Genomic DNA, 15,108 nt, shown 5'->3' with positions numbered 1-15,108 from the left:
TGATGTGAAGTTGCACATTGCGTGAGTTGGGGCTGCCAAGACAAATTACCACATGCTAGGGGCTTAAAACAATAGGAATTCTTCTGTGATCATTGTGAAGGCCAGAAAGCTCAAGTTGAGATATCTGCAGAGCCCTGCTTCCCCCGAAGGCTCTACAGGAGAATTTGCTCCATGTCTCTTACTCCTGGTGGTGCCAGAAGTGCTTGGTATTCTGAGGTTTGTAGATGCACCCCTCCAGGCTCTGCCTCCATCTTCACACTTCTTCCCTGTGCATCTGTGCCTGAGTCCAAACTGCTCTCTTCTTACAAGGACACCAGTGATTGAAGTAGGGCCCACCCTACTGCAGAATGACCTCATTTTCACTTGATTCCATCTGCAAAGATCTATTTCCAAATAAGGTCACATTCACAGGTACAGAGGTTAGGACATGGACATATCATTTGGAGGGATACTTTTCAATCCATAACATACATTTTCACTTGCTTTCCCCACTAGAATGTAGGTTTCACGAGGACAAGGACCATATATTGTTCATCACTGTAACTCAGATATTTAGAACAGTACGTTACACCTATTTGGTACTCATAAATAATGGATGGATGGATGGATGGGTGAACAGGTAGGTAAATGGATGGATACATGAGTGGATGGATGGATGGATGGATGGATGGATGAATGATGGATGGATGAGTGGATGGATGGGTGGATGGATGAGCGAATGGGGATGGATGGATGGGTGGATGGATGGATGAGTGGATGGATGGGTGGATGTATGTATGTATGTATGGATGGGTAGATGGATGAATGGGTAAATGGACTGATATGTGGATGTATGGATGCATGAGTGGATGGATGGATGGATGGATGGATGGATGGATGGATGGATGGATGGATAGGTGGAAGGATGGATGGGTGGAAATATGTATGTATGGATGGATAGATGGATGAATGGGTAAATGGACTGATATGTGGATGGATGGATGCATGAGTGGATGGATGGATGGGTAGATGGATGAGTGGATGGATGGGTGGGTGGATATATGTATGTATGTATGGATAGATGGATAAATGGGTTGGATGGATGGATGGATGGATGAGTGGATGGATGGATGGGTGGATATATGTATGGATGGATGGACAGATGGATAAACAGGTAAATGGACTGATATGTGGATGGATGGATGGATGGATGAGTGGATAGATGGAGGCGTGGGTGGATGGATGAATGATGGATGAGTGGACGGGGGATGGATGGAATGGATGGATAGATGGATAAATGGGTAAATGGACTGATATGTGAATGGATGGATGGATGAGTGGATAGATGGAGGGGTGGGTGGGTGGATGAATGGATGGATGAGTGGATGGGGGATGGATGGATGGATAGGTAGTTGGGTGTGTGTATGTATGTATGGATGGATAGATGGATGGATGGGTAAATGGACTGATATGTGGATGGATGGATGGATGACAGATGGATGGATGAATTGATGGATGCATGCATGCATGAGTGGATAGATGGTGGATGAGTGGATGGATGAGTGGATGGATGAATGGATGGATGAGTGGATGGGGGATGGATGGATGGGTAGGTGGGTATGTGTATGGATGGATGGATAGATGGATGGATGAGTAAATGGACTGATATGTGGATGGATGGATGCATGAGTAGATGGATGGATGAGTGGATAGATGGAGGGGTGGGTGGATGGATGAATGGATGGATGAGTGGATGGGGTATGGATGGATGGATGGGTAGGTGGGTGTGTGTATGGGTGGATGGATAGATGGATGGATGGGTAAATGGACTGTTATGTGGATGGATGGATGGATGGATGGATGGATGGATGGATGGATAGATGGATGGATGACTGGTATTACAGGAATATGTGAGTGAATCCTGTTTTCTGTAGATAAGTAATAGATTTTGGAGAGGAAACTAACTAAATGATATTCATTTAAACCTAACACTAACTTGAAAGCAAAATGGATTCATTGCCCTTTGTGACAGAAATGCGGTATTTTTTGGAGAAAGCTGAGGTGCTGGTATACAACATGAAATATCTCAATCCCACTTCAGCTTTCTAATTGTTTCTGCTTCCAGAGGAGAAGCCAAGTCAAAATGTCCTGAATAAGCAGTTCTCTATTGCGAGAGGCCTCTTGTGGAATCTGGGATTGAAAAATTCTAAATGCCCCACTTCTTTCATGCATGAATTGCAAAAAGATGTGGCAAGTTTTGTTTTTACCAAGAAAACTAAAAACACCTTTTGTCAAATAAATGCTCCTTGCATATTTAACTTATGCACCAGTGGCCTTTTAAACAGTCAATGTCCCATCAAGGTGCCTGCACATCTGGGCTCTCCGGGAGCAGCCATGGCAGCACCCAGGAAGAAACGCTGATGTGCCTGCTCTGCATGATAAGACCACTTCATCGGGAAGCCCTGGCGCATTTTACCCAGGGTGCCAAATCTCAAGTAACTGAGGAATTCCCAAGGCCTTCTGAAACACAGAACTGCAATAAGGCTGCTCCATCCAGGTTAGCTCCATCCTAGGCCAAGGGCTTTATGAGGACTGCACATATTCTGTGGGTTTTATAGGAGACAGCTAGGTCAAGACTCCTCAGAGAAAGCTGCTTTGTCCGGTGCTCAGCTTTGCACAGGCCCGTATTCATATCTCATTGTTGTTTGCAGGAGAGGCAGATGCGAACCAGAACAATGGGACCTCCTCTCAGGACACAGCGGTGACTGACTCCAAGCGCACAGCGGACCCAAAGAATGCCTGGCAGGATGCCCACCCAGCTGACCCAGGGAGCCGCCCCCACTTGATCCGCCTCTTTTCCCGAGATGCCCCGGGGAGGGAGGACAACACCTTCAAAGACAGGCCCTCTGAGTCCGACGAGCTCCAGACCATCCAAGAAGACAGTGCAGCCACCTCCGAGAGCCTGGATGTGATGGCGTCACAGAAGAGACCCTCCCAGAGGCACGGATCCAAGTACCTGGCCACAGCAAGTACCATGGACCATGCCAGGCATGGCTTCCTCCCAAGGCACAGAGACACGGGCATCCTTGACTCCATTGGGCGCTTCTTTGGCGGTGACAGGGGTGCGCCCAAGCGGGGCTCTGGCAAGGTGAGCTCTGAGGAGTAGAGGAGCTTTAGTTTAAATGGAAAAAGCAGAGGAGAAATCAGTAGGTGAACTAAGCCATTAGAGGAAGAACTGGCATGTAGCCTCTTGCTGTCTAAGGTCTCGTTCCATGCTGGAGAATGCATATGAGCCCAAGAGTGTGGGCCTGAGTGGCTGCTTAGGACGTTTTCATTTAACTCACCCCCTCTTTTCCTCACAAGGGATGGTGGCCGGGGTGTGGCTCAGGAATGTAAGGACATACTGAATTCTGGATCTCTAAGGGTGCCTGGACATGGGCGTTGCAGAAAGAGAGCCACATTCTCAGGGTCTCTGGTGGTGTGTGCTTGCGGACTTGATGACTGATTTTGCCTCTGCGGCCCACACGCTGGGGTTCAACACTGGGTTATGCTCGTTTTTTTCCTGGAGTCAGTGCTGCTAGCTTCATGTTGCTCTGCGACAATCATATGATTGAGGTCGAGGAAGACTTTTGAACAAATTCCTCAATTTAAATCTGCCTTGAGCAAACTTTCTCTGTGGTCTGAGAAGTGGAAGAGGGGAGGGATAAATGAGTGTCTATGAATCAAAGCTTTATTATCTTGTGAGTCCATTAATTTGCATACAGAGTCTTAGAGGTTTCTTTATTCAAATGTTCTGTGGATAAAAATGTATTACAAAGAAAAAAAAAAAAAAAACAACTCTGCTATGGGGTCCAGAGTCTAGGAGTGGTTTCTGCAGTTGATTGTTAGTGGAGAACCTGTGGCTGCTGGTTCATCAAAGCACTGGTCCCTGAGTGCCATTCAGATTGCAGATGCAGCATTTCACGTGATGTTTGGAGTGTTTGGTGGTTGTGTAATTTTAGAGAGAAAGAAGTTTTTCCCAAAAAAATCCCTAGTTTATTGGGTGTTCTCACACAACCTGTAAGATGAAGCTGTTTTTCTGCCTGTGTGCAGGGCTGATTCTGGAATTCTGGAAGGCCTTGTGGGAGCGTAAAAGGCTTTTGAATAAAGTGTGGAACAGAGCACCTCATTCTGATAACATGCAATCATAAAAACCACAGGGCAACTTGGAGTTAAGGAGTTTCTAGAATTTGCTTTAGTCTCCAACTGCAATTCTTTATTGATAATGAAATCGTTGAAGATAAACACAAATGTCAGTTTCACCTTTCCTATGGGCATGAAAGCACATCGAAGTTTCAGGCAACTGTTAACATCTCTACCATCTGCTCTGAGTTGGGATTTCAGGTTGTGACACTTGCTGTGACTTATTTGTAAATGACATTTGGTATTTGTAAATGACATTTGGTGTATCTTAGATACTAATGGAATTCATATTCTGGTTAGTTCTTTCAGTGCATTTGTAGATATGTTCTTTTCCTTTGTGGCAGTCCTCCCTCATCCTGAAATGCTGGTGTTCCAACCTATTTCTAATGCTAATTTCAACTGGAAGCACTTTTTCAAGCCCAGCTATCAAACCACACCAGACATGTATGGATTTGGATTGCCCAATAAAGTGTTGCTATTATGCTAAGCATCCCTCATGCATACAGCATCACCAGTTTTGAAAGCTTAAACTATTCTGCTTACTTCAAGGTACAGAAAAAAAAAATGTACTTAAACTGTGCAGAAAAGATGAAATCGCTGGATAGTATGTATTATAAAACAAGCTTCATGTCAGTGATAATGGTTTAAGTTGAAACAAAATGGTGAAAGCATTGATATCAATCATTGTGACTTTATCTCAAAAGGATATTGAAACACATAGATGTTTTTCTTCCTTTATGGTAAGATTACAGCCTTTATTGTCTTAAATCTCTTATACTCTTCAATATTTTCAAAGAAAACATTCTAGTCTCAGAAATAGTCCATCTCTTTGCAAAACAGGGCTGCCCAATTATCAAGGACCCAGAAAAATCAAAACACTTTCAAAAATTTAAAAAATAAAAATAATTTTCACGTAATTGCTTTAGGAATTTTGAAGTATCAATTCTTTTCACTATGGAGTGTTGAATATAGAAGACTTTTTAATGAACAGGCTTGCCCTTTGATGCCAAAGGCGCAAAAAATAATAACATTTGCACGTGTGATCATACAGATCGTACATATCTCACAGTGGTGATCTTCTTTGTGAAGAAGAGCCATTGTAGGAGATGGAGGGAAAATAAATGGAAAGTTCTTTGCTTGTTGGCCCTGTACATAGCATACACTTGCTCACGCTGATGGACACCAGCTGATGGGAGTCACTGCTTATGAGGACATCCCAGGGGAACGCATGCAGTGGGGATGTGTATTGTTCCACTCAACTATTTTATCACAAAGTGTTGTAAACATGGGAGATGAAAGCTTAACTCTACACCCAGCTACAGACCCACAATGGCCCTAAAAATCTGGGGTATTCATTGGTGGGCTGCCATGGAGGAATTTTTGGTTTTGTTTTTATTTTAATTTGTTGCTCTGTTTACAAATCAGGAGAGCCCCCGTTTTTATATGCTAGGAAGTCCTTGGGATAGGCCAAAGAGGGGTGCAAACAGGAGCGGTGGAAGGCCCGGGCCCTGCCTCTCAGGACCCCGGCGCCCCGCCCCACACACACTTCTTCTGCTTGCCATCTAGAACGAGGTTTTCCCGGCAGATTCCTGCCAGACTCTGAATGGAGCCCCCCATGACCCTATGAAAGGGGCTGTTTGTCCCCCTCCCACCCTCCTGTGCTCTTCCTCCCTCCCCTTGAGGGCACACGGCCGCTGGTACCACATGTTGGAGCGGCCGCCCCCGAGCCCGGGAATGCCCTAACAACACCCACGCTTGTGTTGCTGGGAGCTGACATTCAAAAAAAGTGCATTAAAAATTGCTTGAGAAGGCATATTCTTTTGAGAGCCGTAAATGAAAAGTGCATTCACGGAGAACATGCTCCTTTGTTGTGAGCGGAAAGAAAGGACTGTTGTTGCCTTTAAGGAACAGGTTTCCCAGTTCCCCGGAATGTCAGGGTCACTTGAGGAATGGGTGGGCACTTAGGGCCAAGACTGGCGTGTGCTTGGCCTGGCAGCTCCTCTCCAGGAGCTTGCCAGCATCACTCCTGTGCCAGTGCTCGTATCTGAAGCCACTTGACTGTCACGAGGCAGAGCCTGGAAACATTAGCTTTGGAAACTGTTCCTTCCTTTTTATGTGGAGGAAGTAAGGTTTCACAGAACACCTAAGCTGGACACGGTGATGTGCCACTTGGACGGTTCCCAGAACAGAAAGCAGCCAGGACATCCCAGTCCCCCACCTCTCCGTGCCGTGTACTTTTAGGGAGTTTTTGAAAGCTAGCTTCTTACTGATGATTTTGTCTATTTTTCTGTTTTACATGAAAACCTTCATTTATAACCTGCTCTTCTCAGCATTCTTCTATTCAGCATTCAGTATGACTTCTATGCCTCTAATTGTGACTGTATGGAGAAGAACTGTTTGTCATTCAGTGCTGTGGGGTATAATCATATAATCAGTCCTGTAAATTAATCAGAATGTTCTGTTGCCTGATTTTTTTTCCATTGCATTTTTATTTCATTAAACATATTTTAGTTCTACAGTAACCTAATTCCTCATTGTTACCATGAGATCCTAATTCTGTAGCTGTGTTCTGTAATCCCACGGGGCGTGTACCATTTGGAGACACATGAAGGATACAGTAGACAGCACGGAGGGCAGCAACACAGAGCCCAGTGTGCACACAGAACCAGATTCAATCTCATTCATCGTGAACTTGCATGGTAACTGATCCGGCCACTCAGTACCTCCATTGGATAACAGATGTGGCCACAGAGTCTTCTAAAGAAAATCCAAATATGCAGGGTGCATTTGTTTCTGCACCCAAACAAATACCTTTTGAGATTTCTTATAGGCATTCCTCTCGAAGTCTCATTACTCTGATCAGTTATTGATCGGAGGCTACCCTGGCTCAGTCGCCAGCTGCTCACTGTGTCCTTCTGTGGTCTCAGGAGCTGCACTTGTCGCTGTCATATGAATAGACGATAGTTAATTAGACTGGATGCGTCTGTACTGGCAGTGATTTTGCAACTTCCTCTGTATAAGCGGTACATTTGTAAATCATGGTAATGTATTTGATGGTAATTGCCTGTGGTGGTTGTATCATGATTTAATTTTATTATGAGCTTTTGGCTTTATATATTTTTCTGCCTTTTTATGCATTCATTAAACAGTTTAACAGACCAAGGACAGTGTACTGATTGAATGTGAACTTTTTTAAGTTGTCGTTTTCGGTTGCCCCCCCCACGTCAGTGTGCTGTGTCGCCGGCATTTCTGTGGCCTGGTGACACAGCTGGCAGGTAAGTGTGAGCACCCAAGCTCCTGTGCTTCTGTGTGGGAAGGTCACAGTTGCTCTCTCATCTGCTTTTACTACACAGAGACATCTTACTCTCTTCTCTCCCCTCACAGTTTGGTGTTCTGGTCTTTCTATGATGACTATTCTGATTCTGCCTGAAGTTTCTTGTGTTTCTCTCAAAGCACCATCCCGCAAATGTTAGGGCAGGGTGGATACTGAGCAGACCCCACTGGCCGGTGCTGTCAGGGACACGGCCCGCTCCACCAGCAGTTCCTGAATGAACGTGCACGTGGGTGCCAGTGCCCACAGGGCCCCCTGGGAGCTCACACACAAGGGGGGTCACGGGAACCTCGAGACACTGAAATGAGGGGATGGTGCTGGCTCTCTGAGGGATGATAATGAGTGTATGAGATGAAGGTGAAACTTGGGGTCTTTGAGAAATTAGAAACAAGAGTAAAGATAAGTGATTGGCTTGGATGCGGTCCTGCCTTTCATGTCCCATCAGACCCTCGTCTTAACTCATCTCCTCCCTTTAAACTCATTTGCATTTTAAAGCACTCATTTCTCTCATCGTTGATTTTCCTTTGATAAAAAGTCTGGACATTTGATAACAGGCAATTCTGATCGGTGAATTAGGAGCTTGGCTTGACATCTGAGGGAATAGATCATCCTTAGAAAAAAACACACAATAGCACTCGTGAAAATCACTTAGATATTGATTCAAATTTAAGAACTGTGGATATTTCCTATCAAACCCTGATTCAATGTTTTTAAAAGTTTTTTTCCTTTATGGCTATCAGCACACTCTTAATGCTCTGAAATCATCCTACTTCATAAAAAAGTAGTAAAAAAGAAGAAACAGCTAAGGAACACTGAACTCTTTTGAGGGAGCCACATAAAAGTGGGCTTAGCACACACAACTTCTCCTAAGAGGCTATTCTTGTCTTTCGTCTTCTCTGGCCCTTGCATTTGTCCTTCCTCTTCCTGGCTCTGGGAGTGGCAGGCAGCTGGGGTTACAGGTTGCATTTCCTGAAAACCATCAATGGGACGCCTTATGTCTACCCCAGCCACCTGCCTTCCCCATGGGTAGACGGGGAGTCAGTAGAGGGGCTTCACACCAGCCCACCAGAGCCACGAGAACATGTCTCACAGTGATGATCTTCTTTGTGAAGAAGAGCCATTGTAGGAGATGGAGGGAAAATAAATGGAAAGTTCTTCGCTTGTTGGCCCTGTACATAGCGTACACTTGCTCACGCTGATGGACACCAGCTGATGGGAGTCACTGCTTATGAGGACAGCCAAGTCTCATCAACACAGCAACTCCCGCAGGCTTGTCCACGGAGACATCCTCTAAAGTGAATACTCAATTTACTTACCTTTAATCTCATGAATTAAAGTCACCAGAAATTCCTGCTAATATAGAAATAGCCTCTCTCACGCAGGGAGAATCCATTAGGAGACGTACAGCTAAGCACACAGTCACCACAGATTTGCCTCTGAAAACCCCGGTGTGTTCACTTTCCATAATACTTCTAGAATGCGCCCACATTCTTCAGTGTCGGAACTACTCTAGTCTCACGCATACTCAGCTGCTAACCTGGTTAAAAGAATCCATTTCATCTGCAGCCAATACATCTTCTGAAACCTATTACACTGATTTCATCTCTTGACCACTATAAGTCTTCTCCTCTTTCTCTTCTCTCTCTGTCTTCATTTTGCGGTAGCTGGTAGTCAAGAAATAGACATTTCTTGCAGGGCACTTACCTTGGTCCTATAATAATAGTCTTTCAACTGCAGCCCTCAAAGTTCATTGATATAGCAGATACTCTTGTGTAACTGACAAAGAGAATACATTAAGTTAGGAGCTAATGCTACTTAGGAAGATTTGTACCCGCAGAGCTCATATGAGTGCGTAGCTCCTGCTCCTGCCGAGGAAGATTAACTTCCTACTTATGTTAAATTCCTAACTTTCACCAGTACCAAGGAAGAATGTCAGCAAGAAAATCAACTTTAAGTAATTGGCTAAAGTGACTTTGAACACTATTGCTCCTAAAAATTATTTCCTTATGCTCTGCAGAAAATCTGAAAAGGTCCGTCTTCGGTTCACTGAACCTTCACAGAGCAGGAACAGTTTCAACTTGTAAATCCAATGTAGAAGATAACACACTTGCTATAAAAGAAAAAATACAACTCTACAACTAAAGTGGAATGTAAAATTTATCCATTCCATGGTAGATGTCAAAAAACCCTTTTAGTGCACTTTGCTCCAGACTGGGAAAGGCCTTCTGCACTGGATCCTAGAAATCTTTCACAGCTGGTGCCTGCTGCCATATTAAGAACACTTGGTCTCATTGTTCGATACAGGGCCTCAGAATAGACTTTGCAGGAGAGAATTCTTCCCTAAACTTTCCTTTTGCTCTCGATTTCCTGAGTCCTTCGGGACGCATGCCTGCCCTCTGACCTCCCATCACCTCTTGCTGGTCCGTCCATCATCCATCAGTCATCTGCACACGCCTTCTTCGCTCACTGTCATCCTTCATCCTCCACCCCCGGCTCACTCCTCCTCACTCTGGGTTCTTGCCAAGCCAGCTCTAGAGGAGATTTGCTGGAGGACTTTGGGGGACTGCCAGCGGCGCCCACCCGGACTCACGCAGCCCACTCTGTGTCCCCCGGCAGGTACCCTGGCTAAAGCCGGGCCGGAGCCCTCTGCCCTCTCATGCCCGCAGCCAGCCTGGGCTGTGCAACATGTACAAGGTAAGAAGCCGGCGGGTCCTCACCCATCGGGGCCAGGGGTGACCTGCCCTTGCCTGAGCTCTCAGCCACTGTCCCTCGGAGCAGGCAGTGTCACTGCCAGCGGCCCACCCCCAGTCTCCGGGGCATCTGTGAGGCCGTGAAAGCAGGGAGGCAGGCCTCTCCCGGGGAAAAGCAGCTGCAGGAAGAGACAAATGCCCAAGAGGGGCATGGAGGACCTGCCTTTGAATCCTTGGAGGGAATCCTCCGCAAAGGGTATGGCTGTCAGCTCAGCATGATGGGCAGCCTTGGTGAGAGTCTGCCTCACTTTGCCGAGGCCTGAAGCGCGTGGAGGGGCCCGGGAGTGGCTCTGGTATTGAGGGCTGGCCTGGTCCATGGCCACGTGCATACCTGAGTTTGCTTTGAAAACTAGTGCCTAGCAGACATTTAGCACTCACTAAACATAGGTTGAATTGAGCTCTAAACGATGAGTGTCCTTGGGACATCTGGTCTCTCTGGGCTCTGAACTCACCTGAGCTCAGCTGCGCTCTGCATAGGAAGTGGGCTACCATGTAGCCTGTCCTCTTCTCCTTGTGTGGCTTCTCAAAGCACACAGGTGCCAGGAGCACTCACAAAGAAGAGGACAGCCAGGAGGAGAAGGGGACAAGCCCAGAGCTGGCACTGCCGTCACACGAGCAGGGCTGCCGTTTGCACACTAAGAGTGGTCACCACAAACCTGCGTCCACCAGGCCCCCTCCAGACCCAAGTCACCACCATCTGCCCCTTGGCAGCTGGCTTTTTAAGCATGGGAATATGCAAAAGATTGGAAACATCTGCTCAAGTACTTAAATAGCGAGAACATTTCACAGCTGTGCTCAATGGAGCACCAAGTTTGAGGGAGAGCTGGGATACCCCTCTTCAGAGGCCGGCAAGGTGGGACCATTTACACTCAGCAAGGAGCACAGGAGCACCGGGGACAGGATGCCTGCGGATGCCAAAACTTGGAGCCCCTGAAGGGGAAGCGTCCGCCAGGTGTGGCTGCATCTCAGACATCATGCTAGTGCCTGGCTGTCCAGGGCTACACCGCCGCGTGCCAGTAGTGGGTTTATGAGGAACGAGGATGTGCCTGCTGGCCCCGGGATGGCCAGTCCAGGGCAGTGGCTGAAAGTGCAGCAGAGGAAGCCAGGGCTTGGGGGCAGAAGGGCCCTGGGGGAGAGCCCCACGGTGGTGGTGGGACTTGGAGTGACTGGTGGCTGCGGCTGGGGAGAAGGATTTCTTCCTGAAGCCACGGGGAGGAGGCAACCAGGGACCCTGACGGGGTCTCGGTGGTTTGGACGCCCATCCTGAGAGTCTGTGTTTAACTTGAATCGTGTCCTAGTTGTGAAGCCGCACTTGATTTTCGAGGGGTCTCTTGGTGATGGAAAACACCACCACTACCCCCAGGTAGTTTCTGAGGGTCCCCCGTCCTTCTGGGAGGCCTCTTCTCTGGCGTGCACTGGGGCTGTGGCCACCTGGGCTTCACTGAGACCAAGATGGGGCTGCAAGCACCAGCCCCTGCCTGGGAAGCACCAACCCTGCCGGCCCCACCCTGGAGAGCAGTGCTGGTGAGGAGGATTTTAACTGTGTGGAGGAATATCTGATATGTGGGAGGGTTGAGCTAAGGGTTGCACAGCACCCAGTGTGTGACGCACTGGCAGTTAGTGGCTTGCCCCCTACCCCGTTCCCTGCTCCACGAGAGGCACGCTGTCCTCAGTGGACCCTGGCCACAGAGAGGCGGAGCCTCTGCCAGAAACCCCGTGTTGCCAAGCAGAGTGGAGAGGATGAGTGTCCCGGGCTTTGGTATCCAGATCATAGTAAGAAACTCAACAGAATGCTTCATTCCTCTTCTAAAAAAAAATTATTTAGCAGGGAAAAGCAGCCCTTCTGTTCTCCACAGTTTCATCCGAGACAGGTTGTGCATGTACCTTTAAAATCCTGGCCAAAGATAAGTAAATCCTCTGCACAATGCTTTGTCCGCGTGGCTGCCTGAGGCTCACACTCCAGGGCACACATGGAAAGGTTGTTAAAAGTCCTGCAGGCTTCCAGGACTCGGCTCCTTGTGCTCAGCGCTTGTGCACTTGTGGACACCCCATTCTGGTCCACATAGGAAAAGCAGTAGGGGTATGTGTGTGTGTTTGTGTGGGTGTGTGTGTGTGTGTGGTGTTTACATGGCTACGGAATGAAGGGAAAATGAAGATAAGCGTAAGTTGAAACTAAAGCCTGGGCAGGCTGTGTGGGCTCCCAGCGTTGCTCCTAATGGACAGAGAACCCTCCCAGGGCTGCGTGCTAGAGGCCTCAACTTCTCCCTCCAGCCCCCTGAGCAGGGGCCGGCGATGCCTGGCTCACAGAGGCCATCTCTGCAGGAGGTGCACACAGAGGGGGCAGGCGGGCTGGTCTGAGAGCCCCCAGGGGAGCCCCTGCCCGAAGACGGTGGCAACCCCATGCCATTTGCACATTGAGTGGAAGAATAAGCGAGGAGCTTCCTTCTCTCCTCACTGAGAAGGAGCTTTTGAGTTTGAATGTCTTCCTCCGGTACTTTGGGATGCTTTATTATTGCAAGAAAGTGGCTGTGAGGGCACCAGCCACGGAGGAAGGAATTGCAAGGCCGGAGGCACTAAATGGTTTTAAAATACAGAAGGATTTTAAAATGCAGGGATTGCATGACAAAGGACCCTTGAAGTCAGCTCCCAATGGAGACAGAAGCAGCTGGGTGGAAGGCTCAGGCTGAGCAGTGCCAGGAACCAGCAGAGTCCGAACCGAGAACTCCCTGCCCTGCGGCTGAGAAACGCCCACGGTGCTCACGCCCTAAGCTGAGCAGAGGGTCTCCTCCTGGGTCCACCTCACCCTGTGTCCTCTCCCTCCCTGTCTGTCTGTCTACTTCCCCCTCTCTCCCTCCCTTTTCGTGTCTCTCTCTTCCTCTTCCCTCTCCCTCTCTGTGCAAACACACCAGGAGGGTAAGGGAGACACCCCAGCTGTGAAATAGGCAACAAGGCAAAGAACAGCCTGGCTCCCGTGCTGCGGTGCCCCCTCCAGAACGGGACCCTGCTCCAAGCTCCCTGACTCCCAGAGACATCGGTGCTCTCGGGGCTGACAGGGCTCTTTTCTTTGAGGACTGGAAGGCGGGTAGCGGGAGCACAGTAGGGGAATAGTGTGACATCCGAGAACCCAAAAGCAAGCTAGGGAAGCAAGGATTCCAAGGGGAGAGGAGCAACACACACGATGGGGAATGGCTGTGTGGGAAGTAGACCCACTGTTCTCTGCAGTTCCTCTGTCTGCACAGCCCCTGCCCACCCACCCGCCTGCCTGTCCATCTTGTGCTGCAGGTCCCTGGAACCCGGTGCTGTGCCTGCACTGGAGGCTGGAGTGAGGGCGCCTGTGGTGCAGCTGGAAAGGTGGCCCCAGGCAGGGCGGCTTCTCTTGGCCCCACCAACGGTGCCGGCTCCTCCAAGCTCCAGGCTCAGCCTGGGGCCCAGGACACTGACCTGAGCAGGAAGGGGCTGCTCTGGGCTTCCAGCAGCCACTGTCTCCGAGTCCTCGGACGTCCTTTCTGCCTCGTTCTCACAGACTCTTGTGCTCCCGGTCTGCCTTGGAGGACACTGTCCACCCCTCAGCCTTGGCGCCCATGGAGGCTTCTGGAAAGACCTGCCCTGCCTCTGAATCCACCATCACCCAGCAGATTGGCGTTTAGGAGGCAAAGCATTTTCTGCCGTGGGAAAGCACAGGAGTAAGAACCAAAAACGCTCGGCTCAGGTCTCACGGCACTGCGTCATAGCCGTGGACCTGGGGCAGGTGTCTGTCTTCTCTGAGCTTCCTTCCCTCTCCTGTAAAACAGCAACGGTGGCAAAAGTGTCACCTGTCCTCCAGATGCCATGGAACATTGTGCTGATCAAGCAAGAAAAGCAATGCAAATGCCTCACAGGAGCCTCGTCCTCTGAAAACATTGGTGTCACCGTAACCCTGCCTCAGTGCCGCTCCACACTCGTGCTATTCTGGAAAAGGCCTGGCGACCCTCGGAGCTGCTGGGGAGGGCAGTGCTGGCTCTAAAAAGCCCTGGTGGTCCTGGCCCCTCTGCCCCTCAAGGCTACCGCTTTGGGTCCTCTGTGTTTCTGTGCTGGGGCCTTAGTTTCCAAAACTGTAAAATGAAAATCAGAGCGGTGAACCTCACATCAATCCCTGCTCCCACCATTCTTAGAAGGAAATGGCAATCAAGCCTCAAAAGCCCCATGGTCGGGGCAGCTGGACTAGAACTTCGCTCTCTGGCCATCAGCTCCAAGTCATCTGCGTTTGGGAAACAGACGTCTCGGAGCCTCCCCTGTGGGAGAGGAGTCCCTCTTGCCATGAGGAAGAGGAATTTTTCCCGTGGGTCTCCCGGGACGAGGAACAGAGACCCTGCTTCCCGGGGCTGTGGTCGTCAAGGGTGTGCTTCTGCATGGAGACGCCGTGGCAACATGGTACCCGGGGGCGGGCTGCCATCAAGGTGCCAACCAGAGAGGCCACGGCACAGCCACCCAGCGGAAAGCACGCAACCATTTTAAGGACTTCCTCGCCAATCCGACAGCAGCTTTCACTTCTGACAGGTGCCGTTTGTCCACCTCCGTTTCCTCTCCCTCTTCAGCACACTCACCAGGATAAGGAAGCTGGAACCCGGCGTCAAAGCTCTTCCCCTTTGAGGTTAAACCCAGATCAGAAAAATGCAGCCACTGAAAGGGTTTACTTAATGGCAGAAGCACAGGCTGCCGACCTTTGACTTGTTGTATCCTTCTGTGCCCAGAGCCAGAGCCCCGATGTGGGTCCCACAAGGTTTTGTGCCAAGAGGTCTCTGATACCGACCCCTGTATCACCAGCGGACGGAGGCAAAGGCCCCCAAAGGAGGCCACGGGAGCTTCACTTCCCCATGAAACATGGGA

At 49.1% G+C, this 15,108-nt stretch overlaps 1 protein-coding gene across 6 annotated transcripts in view; it reads left to right on the top strand.

Moving 5' to 3' along the window:
• The window catches only part of MBP (myelin basic protein), a 150,900-nt gene that overhangs the window by 110,326 nt on the left and 25,466 nt on the right, over window positions 1-15,108 (top strand). For 3 of the 6 annotated variants that reach the window (XM_054460245.2, XM_054460244.2, XM_054460243.2), the window contains exon 4: window positions 2,691-3,127. In XM_054460245.2, coding sequence (XP_054316220.1) covers window positions 2,691-3,127 — 437 coding nt within the window. Of the gene's footprint in view, window positions 1-2,690; window positions 7,334-10,108; window positions 10,187-15,108 lie in introns of those variants that run through there. The other 3 variants (XM_063653854.1, XM_063653853.1, XM_063653855.1) reach the window with 2 other exon arrangements.

This window comes from Pongo pygmaeus, chromosome 17 (genome assembly GCF_028885625.2).
Source record: "Pongo pygmaeus isolate AG05252 chromosome 17, NHGRI_mPonPyg2-v2.0_pri, whole genome shotgun sequence".
NCBI classification, from domain to species: domain Eukaryota; kingdom Metazoa; phylum Chordata; class Mammalia; order Primates; family Hominidae; genus Pongo; species Pongo pygmaeus.
Note: the sequence above shows the minus strand (reverse complement) of the source record. Positions and strands in the feature narration are given on the sequence as shown.